The following is a 23,915-nucleotide window of genomic DNA, read 5'->3' as shown; positions in this document are numbered from 1 at the left end:
GAGCAAAAATTCCCTGTCTTAGGTCAGTTAGGATCACCACTTTATTTTATGAATGTGAAATGTCAGAATAATAGTAGAGAATGATTTATTTCAGCTTTTATTTCTTTCATCGCATTCCCAGTGGGTCAGAAGTTTACATACACTCAATTAGTATTTGGTAGCATTGCCTTTAAATGGTTTAATTGGAGTCAAAGGTTTTGGGTAGCCTTCCACAATCTTCCCACAATAAATTGGGTGAATTTTGGCCCATTCCTCCTGACAGAGCTGGTGTAACTGAGTCAGGTTTGTAGGCCTCCTTGCTCACACACGCTTTTTCAGTTCTGCCCAGAAATTTACTATGGGATTGAGGTCAGGGCTTTGTGATGGCCACTCCAATACCTTCACTTGTTGTCCTTAAGCCATTTTGCCACAACTTTGGAAGTATGCTTGGGGTCATTGTCCATTTGGAAGACCCATTTGCAACCAAGCTTTAAGTTCCTGACTGATGTCTTGAGATGTTGCTTCAATATATCCACAGAATTTTCCTACCTCATGATGCCATCTATTTTGTGAAGTGCACCAGTCCCTCCTGCGGCAAAGCACCCCCACAACATGATGCTGCCACCCCCGTGCTTCATGGTTGGGATGGTGTTCTTCGGCTCACAAGCCTCCCCCTTTTTCCTCCAAACATAACAATGGTCATTATGGCCAAACGGTTCTATTTTTGTTTCATCAGACCAGAGGACATTTCTCCATAAAGTACCATCTTTGTCCCAATGTCTTTGTCCCAATGTGCAGTTGCACCGTAGTCTGGCTTTTTTATGGCGGTTTTGGAGCAGTGGCTTCTTCCTTGCTGAGCGGCCTTTCAGGTTATGTTGATATAGGACTCGTTTTCCTGTGGATAGAGATACTTTTGTACCAGTTTCTTCCAGCATCTTCACAAGGTCCTTTGCTGTTGTTCTGGGATTGATTTACACTTTTCGCACCAAAGTACGTTCATCTCCAGAGCGGTATGACGGCTGTGTGGTCCCATGGTGTTTATACTTGCGTATTAAATCTTGGCTGATTTCTTTTGATTTTCCCATGTCAAGCAAAGAGGCACTGAGTTTGAAGGTAGGCCTTGTGATAGTTGAGAATTATCTGTTAATTGAATGATTAGAATATTCCGCCCTGAAACATATAATTGTATGGAATTGATTAGAATGTATAAAATCATAATCAATAAATATGTAGTCCTAGTCAGAATTAGGGTAAGACAATATGTCTTTATGGTATTTTAAACACAGACTGTCTGAGCTTGGTGCCGACCTGACTGAGTAATATAATTAAATTGGGTTATGTACCTGGAGAAGATAATTCTCTTAACTTCTTGATGCTAGGGGCCAGATATATATATATATTTTTTTAAATAACGTTCCCAAGGTAAACGGACTATTTCTCAGGCCCAGATCGTAGAATATGCATATAATTTACATGTCTGTGAGTATAACAAAACTGATTTTGCAGGCGAAAACCTGAGGAAATCCAACCCGGAAGCGCATTTTTTTTTATCCCTGTTTCATTGCCTGCCCCTCTTCCATTTTCCATTCAACCAGATTCCTTTTCCAATGGCTTCCTCAGCCTGTGACCAGGCTTTAGACATAGTTTCAGGCTTTTATTTTGAAAAATGAGCGAGATTTTTCAAAACGAGTCAGATGTCCTTTGATTAGTTCCTGCGCGCGAGAGGGGTAGCTCGGCATTTTCTTTTCTCTTTTATTGAATAGGTTACCATCCGGTTGAAATATTCTCGATTATGTATGTTAAAAACAACCTGAGAATTGATTATAAAAAAACGTTTGACATGTTTCTACGAACATTACGGATACTTTTTGAAATTTTCGTATGCCTTTCAGTACCGGAACGAGGCTGTGGTTTTCTGAACATAACGCGCAACCCAAATGGTGTTTTTTTGTTATAAAGCTAATCTTTATCGAACAAAAATAACATTTGTGTAACTGGGAGTCTCGTGAGTGCAAACATCCGAAGATTATCAAAGGTAAGCGATTAATTTTATTGCTTTTCTGACTTTCGTGACCAAGCTAATTTAAGGCTAGCTGTTCTAGCATTGATTGATACTCACAAACGCTTGGATTGCTTTCGCTGTAAAGCATATTTTCAAAATCTGACATGATACGTGGATTAACAACAAGCTAAGCTGTGTTTTGGTATATTTCACTTGTGATTCCATGATTAGAAATATTTTTTGTATTATTTTTTGAATTTGGCGCTCTGCAATTCAGCGGTTCTTTAGGAAAATGATCCCATAATCGTGATCTGTGCGCCAAGAAGTTAACAATTGGTCCTTCGAGCCGGATCTCAATATCTGCCTCTGTCGTCCCAAGGAACTGCTGAAAACCGTGCACGGGTGGATACAGGATCCGTAAGACAAAGCCCCCCCCCCCCCCCCCCCCCACACATACAATGAACTTACCTGTACATATCAGAATTATACATTCGACAGCCACCTCTTCCCCCACATGTATTGATCCCCCTCCTCAAAAATGTTGAGTCAATTCCAGATGCTGGAATGGTGCTGGAATGCAGGTGCAGTAGGGCCTAGTATGTAATGATGTGTACCCCATATCCTGTGTTTGTGTTTTTTAAATTTTATTTAACTTTTATTTAAACAGGGAGTCACATTGAGATTGAACACCCATATCCTGTGTTTGTGTTGATGTTTTTTAAATTTGATTTAACTTTTATTTAAACAGGGAGTCACATTGAGATTAAACATCTATTTTACAAGAGTGCCCTGTACAAGTTGAAGTCATATTGAATGTATAAAATAATAACAACACGTGCTCTTTCCATGACATATGCTGACCAGGTGAATCCAGGTTAACGCTATAATCCCTTATGGATGTCACTAGGTAAATCCACTTAAACCAGTATAGATAAAGAGGAGGAGACAGGTTTTTAAAAATATTGTAAGGCTTGAGACAAGGATTGTGTATGTGTGCCATTCAGAGGGTGAATGGGCAAGACACAATATTTACGTGCCTTTCAACGGGGCATGGTAGTAGGTGCCAGGGGTACCAGTTTGTGTCAAGAACTGCAACGCTGCTGGGTTTTTTACACTCAACAGTTTCCCGTGTGTATCAAGATTGGTCCACCACTCAAAAGACATACAGCCAACTTGACACAACTATGGGAAGCATTGGAGTCAACATGGGCCAGCATCCCTGTGAATGTGTTGTACACTCAGTACATTAATAGTATTGGTACCGAAGAAATTCGGCTTGTCACCAAAAGCACTCACAAACTTCTACAGATGCACAATCGAGAGCATCCTGTCGGGCTGTATCACCGCCTGGTACGGCAACTGCTCCGCCCACAACCGTAAGGCTCTCCAGAGGGTAGTGAGGTCTGCACAACGCATCACCGGGGGCAAACTACCTGCCCTCCAGGACACCTACACCACCCGATGTCACAGGAAGGCCATAAAGATCATCAAGGACAACAACCACCCGAGCCACTGCCTGTTCACCCCGCTATCATCCAGAAGGCGAGGTCAGTACAGGTGCATCAAAGCAGGGACCGAGAGACTGAAAAACAGCTTCTATCTCAAGGCCATCAGACTGTTAAACAGCCACCACTAACATTTAGTGGCCGCTGCCAACATACTGACTCAACTCCAGCCACTTTAATAATGGGAATTGATGGAAATTATGTAAAAATGTATCACTAGCCACTTTAAACAATGCCACTTAATATAATGTTTACATACCCTACATTACTCATCTCATATGTATAGACTGTACACTATACCATCTACTGCATCTTGCCTATGCCGTTCCGTACCATCACTCATTCATATATCTTTATGTACATATTCTTTATCCCTTTACACTTGTGTGTATAAGGTAGTAGTTGTGGAATTGTTAGGTTAGATTACTTGTTGGTTATTACTGCATTGTCGGAACTAGAAGCACAAGCATTTCGCTACACTCGCATTAACATCTGCTAACCATGTGTATGTGACAAATAAAATTTGATTTGATTTACCGTGTTCTTGCCGTAACCTGTAAAGCTGGAGCAGCCTGCGAGGCAGGGGGAGGTGTAGGTGATGCCGTTGTCTGAACACACAGGGTCCAACTCCCCAGCCAAGCAGGAGCAGTCTCTGTTACACCCTGACAACAGGCTGCCATCGTACACCAGGGGACCTGGGGGACAGAGAAATTTGGCTGGTAATAATGATGTTTAAATAATTGTTGCTGAACTATCATTGACATAGGCACAGTGACAAAACAGCCAGGAATCCTGGCTCAGTAACAACCATAATGTATATTCCCACAAGAGGGAGCCCTGGCACAAGCCCATGTGTGTTTTGGTCTAACTCTCCCTCATATTCCACTGATCAAAACTTTTGTTTTTATCAACCCACCCACCAACCAATCGGATGTCATATTTACCTGTTGTAGGACATGGTCAGACCAGCGACCTTAACGTTGTCACACTTAGTGCCAGACTGCAGAGGGAGGAGGAGGTAGGCCATGAAGGAGGTGACGAAAGACAGCTGGGCTCCAGACACAACGCCAAGCTTATACCTCTTCATCAGTAGACCTCCCAGGAATATCCCCACCGCACCCACAGGCAGGTTCAACTCACCTGGAAAAGTTATACTCACACGTCTTTAGTGCTACCAGTGTGCTGGAGTTTCATTTCCACTCATGTTCAACAAACCTACAGGGGATGGGAGGAGGAGGAATTTTTTTTATTTAATGCCATTCAACATCAGTACTGACAGGAGGGAACATTTCAGTTGGAGCATGTCCAGGTTTCTATGGCTTCGTTGAGACAGGCTGCCCAATTCAGTAATTTTTTTGAGTAATTGGTCTTTTGAGCAATCAGATATGCTCTGAAAAAGAGCTGATGCGAAAATATCTAATGTGATTGGTCAAAAGACCAATTAGTGGAAAAAATACCATAATTGGGCTGCCTGTCTAAACGAATCCCTTGTCTCTCTGTCTCTGACCCAAACTTCAGTCCTTGCATCAATTACAGAGGGCTGAAAAGGATTAGGATCAAGAATCGTTACCCCCTACCCGATGTCCGCCGCCTTGGAGTTGGCCCTAGGAGCCCAATTCTTCACCAAACTGGACCTCTGCAACGCTTAAAATCTGGTGAGAATCAGGGGGGGAGATGAGTGGAAAACTGCCTTTAACACCCCTAGTGGTCACTGAGTATTTAGTCATGACCTTTGGAATATCGAACTCACCGGCAGTCTTTCAAGCATTGATCAATGACACTCTTAGGGATTTGTTGAATCGGTTCGTCTTTGTTTACCTCGACGACATCCTGATCTTCTCCAAAAACCTTTCCGGAACACATACAGAATTGTCCAACCTCACTCAAGCAGTTTTTTTCTGGAATCCCGAGGCTGACAGGTCATTCATAGAGCTCAAGGGACGTTTCACCTTCGGACCCATCCTCGTTCATCCTGATCCTACTCGCCCCTTTGTGGTAGAGGTGGACGCCTCGGACGCCGGAGCTGGTGCGGTCCTTTCACAGCGGAACGAGGAGGACAAGAAACTGCACCCATGCGCCTTTCTCTCCAAGCGGTTCTCGCTAGCAGAAGGCAACTACGATGTAGGCAAACGAGAGCTCTTGGCAGTTAAATGGGCCCTTGAGGGGTGGAGACACTGGTTGGAACCACTGCTTCATCTTCTGGTCTCTTCTCTGCACCTGGGTCCAACATTACCACATCACAGTTATAGCATCTCTTAATCCCTTAACCTTAACATGTATGGCCCCAAAACATAATCAAGCAGCTGACCAATTACGCAAGACTTTAGTTCTAAGTTAACTGAGATTAATCAACAACTGGATACATTTCTTTATTTCTAAAGTGAAACTATCCTCCGCATTGGAGTATCTCTACAAGCACAAGTTTAACCAGTATTTCAGTTGTTTTACCGTCCCATGAAGAAGAGTGGCAGGCCTGTGAGGAAGGATCCTACAACCATGAGGAAACAGCCCATAGCAATGAGCCTGGGCCGGTGCAGCTTCGCCCCAAAATGGCTGACCACAGCCAGGAACAGCAGGTTACCTGCAAGAAACCACAACACTACAGTAGCCAGGAATCGCAAATTATAAAGACAGTTTTTTTGTTAACTAAAAATGGCATATCAGTTTGGATACTAGGCTGCAACAACATAGCATCACATAAAACAATGTTAGAGGTTTGACAGTAGAGTCATGGACAAACACCAGTCAATCAATTAATAGGAACAACTATAAAACTGGACAGTATTGAGAGCAGACTCTGATTGAACCACAAAAAAAATGGATCATACTGTAGTCTGTATCTGGTTTTCACTACATGAATTTTCAAGCAACTCAATGCTATTGTTGATACCCATCTCAAAGCTGCCGTCTATGAGTCCGATGAGAGAGCTGGACAGGTCAAAGTGTCTCTATGAGTGATGGCACTCTTCATGTAGATCCCTGACAGAGCTTTGGTGAAGGAGGTGAATGACAGAGCCACGATGAACTGCTGACAAACACAAGAGAGAGAACATTAGTGTATGTTTGTCCGTGTGTATGTGCATGCGTGGATGCGTGTGCAGACAGAGTGCATGTGTAGCTGAGGTGGCCTGCAATAGTAAAAAGAACGGACACAAGTTTACGTCTGCAAAGTTCTGGCGCTTTCTTTATTCTGAAGAATGTTTTTTTTCTCTTGTTCAATTGTCTATTTTCTTGTTAGTACTTTGAAAATATTCACATCAAACAAGTGCACACTTTAAATTACACAACATAAATGCACTTTACCTAAAGCAGAATTCAAAAATGTTCCACAAATAACCCTGTCTTAGTGTATGGTTTCACATGAAAACCACAATGTATTTCACATTCATACAATAGAAACACCTATATATGAAAACATAAATAACTGAATGTTTTTCTATATACCGCTACCTCTATAGAAAACGGACAACAATACATTCAGCTTTAAGATAGTGGCACCTCCAGAAAATCGTCTCTCTCTCACTGTATGCACTAAAAGTCCACCAGACTGAGCGTGCTCGGCCAGCTTACCAGCTAGTGAGCACAATTTTACACAAAAACAATAACATGTAAAACCAACTCAGAAATCCCTAACAAATGGATTCTTTATAAAAAATCTCCTAGACAAAATCCAGTACAAGTAAGCTACTCAGTAAACATAGTCTCTGTGACTCGTAAATCGTTTTTTACCTCAGCTAGCATCAAGCTAACATATACTCTCACTCAGTTCGACACAAAGCCAAAACAAAACCTTTCCTAACGTGATAATATCTTGACAAAGTTGTTAAATAGCATGTCATTACATATTGTGTATATATTTGAACGTTTGGAAGTTCTGTTACATACCTGTAATAGCAAAAAGAACAGACACAGTTTACCTCTGTAAAGTTCTGATCCTTATTCTGCAGAATGGTGAGCGCTTGGCCAGAACTTGCTGTTTCTCCTGCTAAAACAGTGCAACAGCGCCATCTATTGGCCTGATGGACTGCTAACGCTAAAGTATGTAGAAATTACAATTTAGATTAATTAAGACAAATACATAAACAAATTGGGGGGGGGGGGGGGATAAATAATAAATGGGTGTCTGTTTTTAGTGACTTTGTTTTCAACCCATTACACATGCACAATCGTACATGTGCATTTTAAAGCATTATTAAGATCCTTGAGTGTGGAACTGCAGGGCGTTTACGGGAAAACCACATGAATTTCACATGTGAACACGGGAAGTGTTCCAAAAACATGTTTTCATGTAATCTTATGTAAAGCAACATGTGAATAAATAAACTAAATAAACTTCAGTTAGTGCTAAATACGGCTGCTAGAATCCTGACTAGAACCAAGAAATTTGATCATATTACTCCAGTGCTAGCTTCCCTACACTGGCTTCCTGTTAAGGCAAGGGCTGATTTCAAGGTTTTACTGTTAACCTATAAAGCGTTACATGGGCTTGCTCCTACCTATCTTTCCGAGTTGGTCCTGCCGTACATACCTACACGTACGCTACGGTCACAAGACGCAGGCTTCCTAATTGTCCCTAGAATTTCTAAGCAAACAGCTGGAGGCAGGGCTTTCTCCTATAGATCTCCATTTTTATGGAATGGTCTGCCTACCCATGTGAGAGACGCAGACTCGGTCTCAACCTTTAAGTCTTTACTGAAGACTTATCTCTTCAGTAGGTCATATGATTGAGTGTAGTCTGGCCCAGGAGTGTGAAGGTGAACGGAAAGGCTCTGGAGCAACGAACCTCCCTTGCTGTCTCTGCCTGGCCGGTTCCCCTCTCTCCACTGGGATTCTCTGCCTCTAACCCCATTACAGGGGCTGAGTCACTGGCTTACTGGTGCTCTTTCATGCCGTCCCTAGGAGGGGTGCGTCACTTGAGTGGGTTGAGTTACTGACGTGATCTTCCTGTCTGGGTTGGCGCCCCCCTTGGATTGTGCTGTGGCGGAGATCTTTGTGGGCTATACTCGGCCTTGTCTCAGGATTGCAAGTTGGTTGTTGAAGATATCCCTCTAGTGGTGCGGGGGCTGTGCTTTGGCAAAGTGAGAGGGGTTATATCCTTCCTGTTTGGCCCTGTCCGGGGGTATCATCGGATGGGGCCACAGTGTCTCCTGACCCCTCCTGTCTCAGCCTCCAGTATTTATGCTGCAGTAGTTTATGTGTCGGGGGGCTGGGGTCAGTTGGTTATATCTGGAGTACTTCTCCTGTCTTATCCGGTGTCCTGTGTGAATTTAAGTATGCTCTCTCTAATTCTCTCCTTCTCTCTTTCTTTCTCTCTCGGAGGACCTGAGCCCTAGGACCATGCGTCAGGACTACCGGGCATGATGACTCCTTGCTGTCCCCAGTCCACCTGGCCTTGCTGCTGTTCCAGTTTCAACTGTTCTGCCTGCGGCTATGGAACCCTGACCTGTCCACCGGACGTGCTACCTGTCCCAGACCTGCTGTTTTCAACTCTCTAGAGACCGCAGGAGCGGTAGAGATACTCTTAATGATCGGCTATGAAAAGCCAACTGACATTTACTCCTGATTATTTGACCATGCTGGTCATTTATGAACATTTGAACATCTTGGCCATGTTCTGTTATAATCTCCACCCGGCACAGCCAGAAGAGGACTGGCCACCCCTCATAGCCTGGTTCCTCTCTAGGTTTTGGCCTTTCTAGGGAGTTTTTCCTAGCCACCGTGCTTCTACACCTGCATTGCTTGCTGTTTGGGGTTTTAGGCTGGGTTTCTGTACAGCACTTTGAGATATCAGCTGATGTACGAAGGGCTATATAAATAAATTTGATACGTGCCATGGAGACTTATAACGGAAACTTTCCTAACACCAAAAGTTCCCACGCTGAGCGATATTGTTTACTACACTATTATGCATACAATCCAAGTCATACGTTTATTGTCATTCATACTCTTATTTTGAACCGATCATCTTTGCAAAAGTGTTCATTGTGTCAATTCAGAGCTCAGGAAATATTGGAATAATGTGCTTAAGGGGACTGACACTCAAGGTGCACAACAGGATAACACAACAACCACATTTTCAATTGACAATCATTGCTTTAAATGGAAGTGGTCGATAGATTTGTATAGGCATATACAAACAATGTATTTAACTTGTAAACCAAGGTTGGATTAGTAGGTCTAAGCAACATGCACCTGGATAGCGCGTCATGAATCGGGACGGGCTCCTACGTCCTCATATACACATTATGACATAACAAAGAGCTTAATCTTTCACGAAATAAAGACATAGAAGCATACCCATTTATACAGGTTCTACACATTCCATTTCTCCATGGCAATAGAATGTAAACATTCTATTTGCCCAAAACATCGCCTACAACTCAATTCTAAGTGCAGCATATTGGACGACTCCGCAGTCATTGATTATTCGCGACTTTAAGTCATTCCCGTTATCTCTAGAGCATCCCGTATATCTATAGCGCTGCATTTCGTCCCCATCTTACCATGGATAGGGTTTTGTGCATTCCGGAGTTCACTTATGGTCCCACAAAGGTTATCTTAGGAGAAATGCATTTTAGCATACTGTAAATGCCTGTGCATAACAAAGCATAATTATTTTCATTATCTTCAAAGGAATTCTGTAGAAGCAGCCTTTATTTTCAGACTCTGCAGGCCTGCTGGGAGGAAACATATTACAATAAACAGGTAAGATTCATCCCACAAAAACATAAACAACAGAGTTGTATTTCAAGACAGTTTAGAGAAGTTGGTCATAAGAGTTCTTAATATCACTTGCAAATCGTCAGGCATGAGCAGTTGTGAAATGTTGCGAGAGGCCCTTCTGAAAGCACATGATATGGTATTTCGTGGCACGGTCTCACACCTTACCTCATCTTGCAGAAGAAGCTCATGGTCCACTATCTGCTGCTCCAGAGTCAAGGCCAGGTCCCGCCCCATGTCACCACGGAGCACATGAGCAACTGGCTGGTGTCTCAGGGCAAAAAATCCCTTAGGGAGAGGTGAGTACCACGTCAGCACTCACCTTCACTGCCATTCCCTGCCACCAGCAGCACTCCAGGAGGTGTGGGTAAAATAAACAACAGAAAAATCAGAAGCCAGGAAAGTTAAATTGCTCTGTATTTTATTTGAAGGGTGTGGAAGGAAACCCTGGAGGAGGGAAACGACCTCGCTCGGCTGGTAAGAGAATGAGAGTTAGAGACATACTACAAGTTAGTGAGCTCTTTACTAGCCTTTCAACAACTAGTTAGCACAGCAGGATAGATCTGTTGTGAAATTACACTAATGGGACTTCCTGTTTCATACTGCAGGCCTGGGAAGTAAACACTTGCCTAAAAATGATGAACATGGAGCACGAGGCTTTTTGCAAGCTCCGTCGCTCCATGCACTCCACCTCGCCAGCTGACATGTGAGTTCCATGTACTGCCCTGCATATGACTTGATCCATTTATCTACACATCTGTAACTACGCAGAAACAGACTAAGACAGTGTTCTCTGTGAGAACATTGCACATCGTTTAGCTTTGTCTTCTCCGTTTTGTTGATTTCAGCGATCCTAAGGTCCACAGCATCGTGGAGAGAGCTGTGAGGAGCATTCTGGGCGAGCAGTCCAATGAGCCCCGTAGCAACCTGCTCAGCCCATCTCAGGTGGTGGTGGAGGTGGTGCCCAGGCTCCTCCTGGCCCTGTGGCTTCAGCCAGAGGAAGGCCATTCAGAGCACCCAATCCTTATAAGCGGGATGGCCGTGGGCATGGTGGCGGCTGTAGTGGAGAAGCTCTCCTGCATGTTAAAGGACCCTTCCCCTCACATCCCTTTCTCCCGGGCTGCTGCTTTTGACTCTGTGCGGTCGATCCTCGGGAAAATCAGTCAGTCCTTCTCCACGGATGACCTCCAGAGCCCTTTTTATATGAGCTCTGTCTGTGCCTTTGTGGCGGACGAACTGCAGAGCTGCTTCCAGCCCCCAGCAGCCACCCTACCAGTCCCCCCTGTCCTCGCGGTGGCCGTCTCCACCACACTACCAGCTGACATCCAAGCAGGTGAGTAGCAATGATAGAGAGCATTCTGACAGATGCCTGTTGTGATGACATCTTGGTGCCTTGTAGTAGTAGAGCTCATAAGGATTGTTGTTGTCACCCATAACAGACGCAGACCCGGCTTCCTCCCACCTGGAGGTTGTGGACATCACCCTAACATAGAGGCAGACCAGGCTTCTTCCCACCTGGAGGTTGTGGACACCACCCCTAACATAGAGGCAGACCCTGCATCTTCCAGCCTGGAGGTCAAACACATCACCCCTAACACAGAGGCAGACCAGGCTTCTTCCCACCTGGAGGTTGTGGACACCACCCCTAACATAGAGGCAGACCCTGCATCTTCCAGCCTGGAGGTTAAAGACATCACCCCTAACACAGAGGCAGACCCGGCATCTTCCCACCTGGAGGTTAAAGACATCACCACTTACACAGAGCCCATCTCTTCCCTCCTGGAGGTTGTGGACGTCACACCTGAAGAAAGGACTCTCACGATGGCCGTCTTCGCCACTCTGCCAGCTGACATCCAAGCAGGTGAGTAACACTTAGAGAGCACTCTGACAGGTGCCGTTTGTCATGACATCTTAGTAGAACCTTTCAACTGGCCAGTGTTTAGAACCTACGGTTTGCATTTTTTACATTCTGTTCCTATTTTTTCCCTTTCCAGAGGATGTTGCTGTGGTCATCCCGGATGTCACCCAACACGTCACCAAGGAAGTGACACTGGATGTTCCATGCAGAGCTAGGAAAGGGGCAGTCCGGCGATTTTTTTGCAGGCTTTGGAGGGCAGTGTGCTGCTGCGCCTGCCACAAGGAAGAGGAGGAACAATATTAATTATTCATCAGACATTCAGAAATGGGATTGAACCATAGACCATTAAATTATTTGCATTATAATTGGACTCAATTCTGCTTTTCTTCTCTTTACTACTTAATTTCAGAACTTTTCTATAAACTTTCACTTTGCAAGTGTGGAGTAGGTTATGTAAATACCTGGGAAACATCCCAATTTTATGCATTGTTTTATTCAAGCAAGGTTAAAAGATTAACGTTTCGGCCTAGTCTATGACGATATGCAAGTTGTGTTTGCCCAGTAAAAGGGCGACCCAGACTCACCCTGGTTCTTGAGGGTTGAACACAGTGAAAAATTATCATTAAGTAAATGGGACTTTTAAATTCTTGAATAAAAATCTTTAATGAACATGAATTTAAATACAATTGACTTGAGGATCAGAGCAGGCAGGCTGACTGGCTAGCCCTGAAGGCCCTCTGCCTCTACCTCTGTGTGGTTCATCTCAACCAAGAGGTTGTGTGGGTTGTCTTTCTCTCTGTGGGTGTGAATCACTATGACCTCTCCCTCTGCCTGCCATTTGGCTGATCAGAAGCCTTCTGCTCTTTCTTGCTCACATGAACAGGAGGAATTGCCTCAGGGGTAACCTCCTCCTCTATCTATGCCTCTTCCACCTCCTCTTTCTGTGTTCGACTGAGGTCACTCGTTCTCTCTCCCTGGGTGTTAGATAGTTCCTCCTCCTCTGTGTCTTTGTGAGTTGTCACGCGCTGTCATCCTCCTTACAGGCTGGTCCTCGGCAGCTGCTTACATATTTTCTTATTCTAAACGGCAGTGTTGAGTTTTGTTTTACCAGTCTCCTCACCATCAAAATAATCTACATCATCCAGTGGGACCACCACCTCTGACAGCACCTCACCACCACCGTCATTGCTGTCACCCGGATAATAATCTTCTGACGATGGACCTCTCTGTTAATTGCGAGACACAAACTATGCATTTTGACCCATTGAGGTAAAATGTCATGAGGCACTGCATGTTATTTTGTGTAACCTGTAGCCAATTACTGTACCTTGATGCTGTGTTTTGTGTGGGGGTATGTATTATTTGTATATCTTGTATATTGAGTTAAGAGAGTCCCATCTCTTCTTGAGTTATTCCACTGGAAATCAGTGATATTGTAAAATGTAGGTGTATATTTTGTAAAGCCATATCAGGACTACTTAACTACAGAGTTGCAATCGTAGGGTATGTCCAAATCACAGGTGGTTGGTGGCACCTTAGTTGAGGACAGGCTTGTCGTAATGGCTGGAGCAGAATAAATGGAATGGTATCAAATACATGGTTTCCATGTGTTTGATTCCATTCGCTCCGTTCCAGCCATTATTATGAGCAGTCCTCCCCTCAGCAGACTCCAATGGTCCAGATTCTACACACTTTTCCCAAAGTATGTAAAATACAGGAGTTGACTAGTTGAGTGGAGTGTGTGATTACTTGTGCAAAAACCAAAAATTTGCACTTTGGATCCCCAGAACCAGAATTGAGAAACACTGGAATAGACTGTAGATATTTGGCTCCGTAAGGGCTCTTCGTTCAAAATTGGCCTACAACGATGGTTATGAAAAAATTGCAATTTGTTCAAATTCTTTTACAGTATAAGGGGAATGTCATGTCAAAATATGTTTTACTTTGAGAAGGGCAGTGCCTTTTTTTATGCCACCTTGAGTTGGACCAGCCCCTCCCACCCAGCAAATTTTGATATGTCCCTAAAGTACATGTCAGATAAAAAATGTCATGACAGGCCTGATGGGAAACAGAACATTTCTCGTTCAACTTTCGAAATGTTGAAAAAAACAAAATATGCTATACAAGGTGGTATTTTTTGTCGGTAAAATGAATGATAGAAGTGTCGGTGGAAACACTTATGCGCAAATATTTATATACAGTGCATTCATAAAGTATTCAGACCCCTTGACTTCGTCACATTACAGCCTTATTCTAATATGTATTTAAAAAAATATATATATATAATCTCATCAATAGACACACAATACCCCATAATGGCAAAGCAAAAACAGGTTTAGACATTTTTGCGAATGCAGCGATTACAGCCTTGAATCTTCTTGGGAATGACGCTACACGCTAGGCACAGAGTTCCTCCGTTTCTTCTTTGCAGATCCTCTCAAGCTCCGTCAGGTTGGATGTGGAGCGTTGCTGCACAGATATTTTCAGGTCTTTCCAGAGACACACCTGCGTTGACTTGGCTGTTTGCTTAGGGTCGTTGTCCTGTGGGAAGGTGAACCTTCACCCCAGTCTGAGGTCCTGAGCGCTCTGGAGCAGGTTTGCACCGTTCACCTTTGCCTTGATCCTGACTAGTATCCCAGTCCCTGCCGCTGAAAAACATCCCCACAGCATGATGCTGCCACCACCGAGCTTCACTGTAGGGATGGTGCCTGTTTTCCTCCGGATGTAACGCTTGGCATTCAGGCCAAATAGTTCAATCTTGGTTTCATCAGACCAGATTATCTTGTTTCTCATGGTCTGAGTGTCTTTAGGTGCCTTTTGGCAAACTCCAAGCGGGCTGTCATGTGCCTTTTACTGAGGAGTGGCTTCCGTCTGGCCACTCTACCATAAAGGCCTGAATGGTGGAGTGCTGCAGAGATGGCTGTCCTTCTGGAAGGTTCTCCCATCTCCACAGAGGAACTCTGGAGCTCTGTCAGAGTGACCATCGCGTTCTTGGTCACCTCCCTGACCAAGGCCCTTCTCCCCCGATTGCTTAGTTTGGCCAGACGGACAGCTTTAGGAAGAGTCTTGGTTGTTCCAAACTTCTTCCATTTAAGAATGATGGAGGCCACTGTGTTCTTCGGGACCTTCAATGTTGCAGACATTTTTTGGTGCCCTTCCCCAGATCTGTGCCTCGACACAGTCCTGTCTCGGAGCTCTACAGACAATTCCTTCGTCTCCATGGCTTGGTTTTTGCTCTGACATGCACTGTCAACTGTGGGACCTTATAGACAGGTGTGCGCCTTTCCAAATCATGTTCAATCAATTGAATTTACCACAGGTGGATTCCAAGTTGTAGAAACATCTGAAGGATGATCAATGAAATCAGGATGCAACTGAGCTCAATTTCAAGTTGCAAGGTCTGAATACCTTTAATACATTTCTAAAAAACATTGCGCTTTGTCATTATGGGGTATTGGGTGTAGGAAAAAATGCATTTAATCCATATTCAAATAAGGCTGTAACGTAACAAAATGTGGAAAAAGTCAAGACGTCTGAATACTTTCCGAAGGCACTGTACCTAGAAATATAGCTAGCTAACGGTCTCTCTCGTTCATTTTTGAAGAAATATATTTGTTCAAAACTGTTCAACTATTGTCTCTCGGAGTCATCTACTCACCACATTTATCTACTGCAGTGCTAGCTGTAGCTTATGCTTTCAGTACTAGATTCATTCTCTGATCCTTTGATTGGGTGGACAATCTGCTCTGTTAGGTTGGAGGACGTCCTCCAACCTATCATAATTACTGTGCAATTCTATGGGAAGGGGTGAGAACCATGAGCCTACTAGGTTTCGTATTGAAGTCAATGTACCTAGAAGATGGAAACCAGCTGTCCTCCAGCTACACCATTGTGCTACCTTACAGAGTGCTGTTGAGGCTACTGTAGACAGTCATTGCAAGACTGTGTTTTAATCAATTATTTGGCAACGTGAACATATTTAGTATAGATTTAGCTAAAAATCATATTTTTTCATGTTTGACTATTTTTATGAAATTCATTGAGGATGGTCCTCCCCTGAGGAGCCTTCGCTGTTATTGGATTCAAGACAAGGTCGTTTATATTGATCTCAAGATTCTCAGTTTGTCATTTTGATAATTTGTGCAGTATAAAAAAATACTCTGCCAAAGTTTCCAGTCATGTAAAATGACACAGAATTGCATGAAATGCTTTTATAAAAAGGGCCCATTTATCCAGGATCCTAGGCTACTAAAAATGTTCCCCATGTGTGCAACTCCTATAAGTGGCTCTACTATGCTGCTCTATGCCACAACACAAATGCTATGATTTGCTTGCAATTCTAACATAACACGTGTCTCCCATGCGTTCTGGTACCAAGTTACCCTGCTTGCTTACTTGTCCTGGCACCTTCCGATTTACAAATTAAGCACTGGTTTTAAGTATGACGATAGGCTACCTAATTGTCTGACTGCTCTTGCAATTCCAATAGATGCAATATTATATGCAAGCACGGTATCTTGCATTGTTTATCCTAAGAATTTGACGTCCACCATAGATTAAATGTAAAAAAGATATTCTAGTTTTGTTTAAATATATTGGCAGCATCTGATACTGTAAAATTAAAATGCCTCAACTATCTTCCTGTCGAATGTTTAGGAATCATTTTCTCGTTAACTGAATTGTGTTCGTCAAAGCTACACAACGAAATGTTACATAATCTGCTTCGAACTGAGAATTTTGACCTGTGATGGCCATTCTTCACGATGTCGAGAGTAGGACGTGTTTTATCTAAGTTGTCACACTTATCTGTATCGTGAGATTGGGATTTGTTACCAAGACAATGCAGAGGCATGTACAATATGATAAATATACAGGTACCTACGCAGTACTCAATTAAACTAAACGCCAGGAGTTGCGTTGAGGTGGCTAGCTATACAGTTCAGTTTCATCATGGACAGAGTAGTTCAGTGAATCAAACAAACCTGACTGAAACCAAGCTAGCAAAGGTGTACACATTTGGTTCAGGTTTTAAAACCATCACTCAGTGTTCAGTGACACTGGTTATTTTACCTTTTAGATTAAGGGGCTCTTCGACCTTCCTGCACCCTACGTGACCAACCAGGAGTGACTGACTCACACATTAGCTAACAGTGATAGCTTGCTAGCTACATTTCCTACGGTCATTTTTTTTTTTATTGAACTAGGCAAGTCAGTTAAGAACAAATTCTTATTTACAATGACAGACTAAGAACAGTGTTGCCTTGTTCATGGGAAAAACAGATGTTTACCATGTCAGCTCAGGGATTCGATTTAGCAACCATTCGGTTAGTGGCCCAACGCTCTAACCACTAACGTAAACTCACCCCATTCCGTACAAATGTGCTCAACCGCAACATTCAAACGAGGCTACAAAGAAAACTAATGGGACTGTAGCGACTGTTGACTTCAAAATCAGGGGTGTGAAATAGGTTTCTATTAAAGCGTTGATCGACATGGTAATGGCTCTATAGTATTGGAGAAAAGTTGAAGGAAAAAAAAGACCCTCCGTTACATCGTGACGTGTCATGTCGTAATGTACAGCACTCATAAAGCAACTATCTGTCTTACAATCTCTCTCCACCAGGTGTAGCACTTGTGTTTAAAAACAAGAAATGGACAGTGACGGGGGTAAGGGTGGATACCTAGTCATTTTTTGCATCATCATTGCATGCGATCATCATTCTCAAAGCCGCTGTTTACTTCTAAGATCACTTTAGCACCGCCCTAAAAACCCGATTCAAATTCAACACAAACCTTCAAATAGGTATGTAATGACACATTATATAAACTCTTTATAGTGTTTCATTTACATTTTAGAAGCGATAAGTTGGACAGATCGAGTGAAAAAATTCAATTTTCCCACACAACATCTCCCCTTCTCACTATCACGCATTAGTTTCTCTTCCCCACCCGCCATTTTTAAAAAGACCCAACGGGGCTCATTGCCTGCTTGAATTATGCAGAAACGGGCAGCGTTTAGGTCATGTAATTGATAATGTTGGAAAGGGGAGAATGTGTGCTTTACAATGGTATTGACATTACAGTTGATCTGGAAGTATTACGTTTTTTGGGGCGCTAAAATGAGGGCAATTGTACAGACCAAGGCGATGTGAGTTTACGTTAGGCTACATGCCTCCCCAAGATCCTGAGTAGCTGCATATCTGAAGCCTTTTCAAACATGAAAATGGGGGATAAAATACAATATTGCGAAAGAGCTTTCTGTAGGATGCCAAAAAAAAAACTAGACGCCCAGCTCCTAAAATAGTACATTAGTCATTTGGCAGACGCTCTTATCCAGTGCAACCACATCTGGACAATCACATCTATCATAGAAAGTATGTTTTTTCTCAACGTAGCGATCAGTAAATCACTACAACATGGGGGGAAATTTAAGGGTGGGGAGTGGCATTCTGTTCAATGTCATTTGATATGTTGTTACTGTTACACCTGGCCTTTTTTATTTTTGGGATGCTAAAGTTTTTATTTTTTTTATTAAACCATGCACTTGAACCCTCTCCCTGACCTCCCAGAGGCTGGCTAAGTCAAAAACAGCAGATTAGGACGGTGAGGAGCTCAGTCATCCCATCAAGTTCAGTACCAGCAAAGCCAGTCACAAGACTTAGAATGTAGACCAGTCCCTTGGACGCAAATATCAGCGGCCGTGGTGGAAAGTCCTCCATCAGTCTCTTTGGGGTGAGCTTCTTGCTGTGGTGTGCAGTGACGGGCGAGACAGACATTGGACAGCTTGAGAGGAATATGAACATTTACATGGCTTACTCTTGGATGAAGAACAAAGCAAATCTAGCTAATATTGTGTAACTGAAAGTCTAATTTGAGGTTATTTATTTTAGCTAGATTAGGCAATGTCTATGGAATGCACAATTTGTGTATGCTTCCATGTCGATGAGCATTGAGCATGAGGTATTAATGCTCTGGCCATCCACCTGTAAGTGCCGAGGTTCAATAATTAAGGAGCAAGATGCAATTGTCATTCAAAATGTAACTATCCAAGATTTAGACTATGAACCTCACGCAACATTGTCAATTGTGTTTAGGAAAGGTAACACTAACCATGTTTCCATCCAACCTTTAGGCAAGTAGCCATAAGCATATGGTGAAACCAAGTTGTGTACAATATGAATTATAGATGTAATTTTGCAGAAGATGTAGTCTTTGGATGTGTATTTGAAGCAATGCCTTGTAGACTCTTGGTTTTAAAATGTTAATGCAGAGCCTTGTACTTAACATAGTCTCACTTTAACCAACAAATGCCAATCCTGGGCATAGTCAATTTTGCCTCAGCCATGGCTAAGAAAGTATAGCTCAGCCCAGAATATGCATAAATGAGGGTCTTAAACCAACAAAAAAAAATGTAGTCCAAGTGAGGTAGTGGAAAGTTTATTTACAACAAATGGCCATAATGTGAAATGCATACTACATTAAGATGACCTAAAAATATAAACTAACAATTTTAAAAAAATAGTTTCAAAACCTGAGAAAAGATTAAGAATGTTTTTGCATGAAACTTGCTACTCATGTACTATAAATCCCAAGCTTTTATTCTACTAATGAGACCATACAAAAATTACTACATACACTGAACAAAAATAACAATTTGGTCCCAAGTTTGAGCTGAAATAAAATAAGATATTTTACACAAAAATCTTAAACTTTGTGCACAAATTGTTTTACATCCCCATTAGTGAGCATTTCTCATTTTCCAAGGTAATCCATGCACCTGACAGGTGTGGCATATCAAGAAGCTGATTAAACAGCATGATCATTACACAGGGGCACCTTGTGCTGGGGACAAAGGCCAATCTAAAATGCTTAGTTGTCAATGCCAGATGTCGCAAGTTGGGCGAGCATGAAATTGGCATTCTGACTGCAGGAATGTCCACCAGAGCTATTGCCAGAGAATTGAATGTTAATTTCTCTACGATAAGCCGCATCCAACATTGTTTAAGAGAATTTGGTAGCACGTCCAACCGGCCTCACAACCATTGCTGATGTCCGTGTTGTGAACAGAGTGCCCCATGGTGGGGTTATGTATGGGCAGGCATAAGCTACAGACAATGGAAACAATTGCATTTTATCAACGGCAATTTGAATGCTCAAAACTGATGAGATCCTGAGTCCCATTCTAAGGTATTTGTGACCAACCATTGTACCCAGTCATATGAAATCTATAGATTAGGGATTAATTAATGTATTTAAATTGACTGATTGCCTTATGAACTCAGTAAAAGCAATGAAATTGTTGCATTTGAACATTTTTGTCCAGCATAGTAATTTATGGTTGAGCACCCCACCCACCTTCCCTCGAAGAGTTCAAAGTGTTCATATTATGCACGCTCGCCTCGGATTCGCCTGGCCAGCTGGATGTCTTTGGGCATGATGGTGACCCTCTTGGCATGGATGGCACACAGGTTGGTGTCCTCAAACAGGCCAACAAGGTATGCCTCACTTGCTTCCTGTATGGGGAGAGAATTCCATAATCAGAATCTATTGGCATCAGTACATATTAACTTAAGGGCAGCAGCTAACCAAGTCATCATTTACCTGCTGCATAATTGGGACTAAGGCTACTCTGGCACACCACTGCCTGGGTTGTCTACCCATGTTAGAGCAACAGCCAATGGGACTGAACCAAGGTTTCCATTAGGGGAAAAATAAAAAAATAGAATAAGTTTCCAGACAACGTGACAGAGAAAGAGTAATTTACTGGACACGTATGGGCATCTATTAGGGCATCCACTCACAGTGCTCAGAATATAGTAATGCATCTTTTAACAGAAAAAGCAACGCATTTATCGCAGCAACCAATAAAACTGCATTGTCAAGTTAGAAAGCAGGGGAATCTAAAGATTCAACATGGATGGGTTGCTAATATGACTAGGATTGTACCTTTTGCTTCTGGACAACGAAATAAAGTAAATATGAAAACCAATAGAATGGGATTAACGGCATGGGGTGGGCCCAATAGGGAATGGAAATAAATGTCAAAAGTACTTGTCTATAGAGGAACAAGACCATTCGACACACTTCACCAGAAAGCATGACTTGGCCAAAGAGGAACTGAGGATCATCTTGCATCTTACATTTTTTGTTGTTGTGGATCATTTCAAAATCACAAGCACGTAGGCCGATGCCTATTTGGGAAATCTGCAATTTGGTAAACGCAGGGCATTAAGACCTAGCTGATTGAGTTACGGCTGTGGTGAAAAGCTAAAATGTGTGAAGCTGTCTGGAGTAGAATTTTAAAATGTTGGGACAAGGGGAGGGGTGTGTGGCGAAGATGGTCGAGTCTCTACAGAATTGCTCAGCTGTCTCCCACCAATTCAGTGTAAATTGTTTGCCCTTTGATTTTAGTAAATGTACTGTTAAGCTGTCATTTGGTTACAATTTCTGTTAATGCATGCATTAGTCATTTTACTGTTCCCATTGAGTAGAAACACTGTTTGCAGAGTTTACAACCTTCTACACTTGTGAGTTTTGGTTTATTTCATAATCATTTATGAGATTTGTCAATTTCTCATTGTCTTTTGTTTGGAGTGCTCCATGTGAGTAATGAGCAAGTCTGGTTTCTCAGTCCTGATAATGTTGAGGAAGCATGAGTGCCTGATCATGCATAGAAGTACCTGGCCTGCTGTGTGGAAATGTAGGAAAGAGGAACATCCACTGCGAATTATATGTTATTAAAACTAGTTCCTCACAGTAACCTATTAGAAAAATATTTCCAACAACCGCCATCAATAATCAGTCCTCAGCGTGAAAGCGCAAGAGAAGTTAGAGGCTACAAGTTCTGTGCACTCATTTAGCTGCCAATGGATCAATGCATCTGTTAGATGGCCAATTTAATCCAAAATAATTATGCAAATTAACCTATAGTAAATATAGACCAATAAGCATAAGTCAAATGCATTTCAATCAACTGGTATTGCCAGCAAAGAATAAAAGCACTATTTAGCAATTTGTTTAGTTGTTTTCGGCTGCAACAGGCTTTTGGGCAAAAACAGAAACCCTGGACTACACCTATCCATAAATCAACCCGTTTCAACTCAAATCCTTTGTTTAACTTGCCTGCAGAGCACCAATGGCAGCACTCTGGAAGCGGAGGTCTGTCTTGAAGTCCTGGGCAATCTCACGGACCAGCCGCTGAAAAGGCAGCTTCCTGATCAGCAGCTCAGTGGATTTCTGGTACCGACGAATTTCTCTCAGAGCCACTGTGCCCGGCCTACACACACAGTCAGTACACATGCCAAGAAGTGTCCTGTTGCAGCAAATTGATTATGGTCCAGGTCAGAAGCGTTACCTGTATCGGTGAGGTTTCTTCACACCGCCAGTAGATGGCGCACTTTTCCTTGCAGCCTTTGTGGCCAGTTGTTTCCTGGGTGCTTTTCCACCAGTGGATTTACGGGCGGTCTGTTTGGTACGTGCCATAGCTCACTTGTAGACCTATCTGAAAATAGGTGAAATTCTAAAATGCACAAGAAACCACGTGGCGTCACTACTCAATAAACAAGGTTACTGATGGCCAGCACATTTAAAATATCGAGTTTTGAAACCAGTCGTAGTGGTTGCATTAGACAGCCAAATAAATGGTGATACCTATATCAGCAGGCATGCAACTAACGTTACACCATAAAAAAAAATGCCAAAAGGCTACTACTAGTTTCATACGGCTAAAGGCGCCAAGAAGTAAGCCGAGACCCCAGTCGGCTAGCTAGCAACACAGGATGTTTAAACATATTGGACGCAGGGCGACAGCTTTCTAAACCGGTATGGCGGTTCAACTGAAAGTATCATTATTCTATCACGCACTTGCAGACAATTTAACGTTTGGTAGCTAACTACGTCCGATTTTAGAACCAAGATGGGGGTAACAACCAACAAAGTACTGTTAGTATTAACATCCAAATAAGTAACAAGCTAAACACTAAAATTGAGAAAGGCTAAACAAGGCGGACAGTCGTTCGTTACCTAGCAAATGTTAACAATAGTTCAACTGTCTCTACACTAACGCCGTTAACGTTATTCAAGTCACCGTAACGAGGTTGCAACCTCGTTATCTTCAATATAACGTTAGCCACCTTAGTTAGCCATGCAGCATTTCAAAATCACCTGCGAGGCCTGGCTTATTTAAATTACCTACAGTAGCTAGTTAACTCGGATAGCTAAATAAGCCAGGTTGACAAGCTAGTGCCCACGCAAACCACCTGTTTTTAGCTAACGCTTGACGTTAGTTAGCTACCAACAACGGATAAAAATAGTCTGGGCTAACTATATTTCAAATGAACAACCACAAAACACTTACCTAGTGTATTTGGCTTGTTAAAACCTTAACTGAGAACAAACCAACTACTACAATGTTCTTAGATGCCAGATACACCGTTCCTTTTACAGTTCCGTAGAATTTTGAACAAGAAATGGTATTTGTATTTATACTTTTCTTGACGTCTAATTTGTAGACCTGCCCACAAACACCAGCAAAACGCATATGTATTGGTCAAACCAAAATGACGCACTACGACGCCGAGGCTTGTTTACAAATTGAATCACATTTCTAAAAGGCATTTCCAAGCTAAATATGAGATTTCTATGATAAAGTAGTTTAATAAATATAATACTTTGTGGTTCATTTTCTATATAGAAAATGCACAATGCTATTTCAAGCAGCCAAATTACTATGTGTCAGTCTTTCTTCGATAGGAATGCATCGACCTTTTTACACGTTTTCGTTATTCCCAGCAACAAAAATCGGGAATAGTGGAAACAAATGAATTTGGAAACTTTTACTGGTCGGGAATTA

At 42.6% G+C, this 23,915-nt stretch overlaps 2 protein-coding genes across 9 annotated transcripts; one reads left to right on the top strand and one right to left on the bottom strand.

Moving 5' to 3' along the window:
* The first annotated feature begins 8,620 nt into the window (after positions 1 to 8,620).
* On the top strand, positions 8,621 to 12,434 carry LOC139541927 (uncharacterized). Its single transcript, XM_071346829.1, has 7 exons — positions 8,621 to 10,191; positions 10,387 to 10,505; positions 10,638 to 10,683; positions 10,815 to 10,912; positions 11,055 to 11,539; positions 11,646 to 12,067; positions 12,201 to 12,434. Exons 2-6 carry the CDS (start codon positions 10,396 to 10,398, stop codon positions 11,696 to 11,698), a joined length of 792 nt encoding a protein of 263 aa, XP_071202930.1. The 5' UTR covers positions 8,621 to 10,191; positions 10,387 to 10,395; the 3' UTR covers positions 11,699 to 12,067; positions 12,201 to 12,434.
* On the bottom strand, positions 10,611 to 23,575 carry LOC139541929 (histone H3.3A). 8 transcript variants are annotated; one of them, XM_071346833.1, is made up of 5 exons: positions 23,421 to 23,575; positions 22,419 to 22,583; positions 22,183 to 22,340; positions 20,420 to 20,573; positions 10,611 to 12,336 (listed from the first exon to the last, which is right to left on the bottom strand). In XM_071346833.1, the coding sequence occupies exons 2-4, from the start codon at positions 22,544 to 22,546 to the stop codon at positions 20,449 to 20,451; spliced, it is 411 nt and encodes a 136-aa protein (XP_071202934.1). In that variant the 5' UTR covers positions 22,547 to 22,583; positions 23,421 to 23,575; the 3' UTR covers positions 10,611 to 12,336; positions 20,420 to 20,448. The 8 variants fall into 8 exon arrangements, with proteins under 8 accessions (XP_071202934.1, XP_071202935.1, XP_071202936.1 ...); XM_071346834.1 differs by lacking the exon at positions 10,611 to 12,336 and adding an exon at positions 19,486 to 20,169; XM_071346835.1 differs by lacking the exon at positions 10,611 to 12,336 and adding an exon at positions 19,486 to 20,169 and having other exon boundaries at positions 20,420 to 20,577; positions 22,187 to 22,340.
* Positions 23,576 to 23,915: the final 340 nt, after the last annotated feature.

This window comes from Salvelinus alpinus, chromosome 17, assembly GCF_045679555.1.
Source record: "Salvelinus alpinus chromosome 17, SLU_Salpinus.1, whole genome shotgun sequence".
In the NCBI taxonomy this organism is placed as follows: Eukaryota; Metazoa; Chordata; class Actinopteri; order Salmoniformes; family Salmonidae; genus Salvelinus; species Salvelinus alpinus.
The sequence above is the reverse complement of the archived record's forward strand: the minus strand, read 5'-3'. Positions and strand labels throughout refer to the sequence as shown.

Excerpts from the sequence above, each read along its gene's own strand:
- LOC139541927 (XM_071346829.1), top strand. The coding sequence starts at position 10,396 with ATGGTCCACTATCTGCTGCTCCAGAGTCAAGGCCAGGTCCCGCCCCAT. Across the intron at positions 10,506-10,637 it reads AAAAAATCCCTTAGGGAGAG|GGTGTGGAAGGAAACCCTGG; the intron begins GTGAGTACCACG and ends TTTTATTTGAAG. Across the intron at positions 10,684-10,814 it reads GAAACGACCTCGCTCGGCTG|GCCTGGGAAGTAAACACTTG; the intron begins GTAAGAGAATGA and ends TTCATACTGCAG.
- LOC139541929 (XM_071346833.1), bottom strand. The coding sequence starts at position 22,546 with ATGGCACGTACCAAACAGACCGCCCGTAAATCCACTGGTGGAAAAGCA. Across the intron at positions 22,341-22,418 it reads AAGAAACCTCACCGATACAG|GCCGGGCACAGTGGCTCTGA; the intron begins GTAACGCTTCTG and ends CTGTGTGTGTAG. Across the intron at positions 20,574-22,182 it reads CATTGGTGCTCTGCAGGCAA|CAAGTGAGGCATACCTTGTT; the intron begins GTTAAACAAAGG and ends CCATACAGGAAG.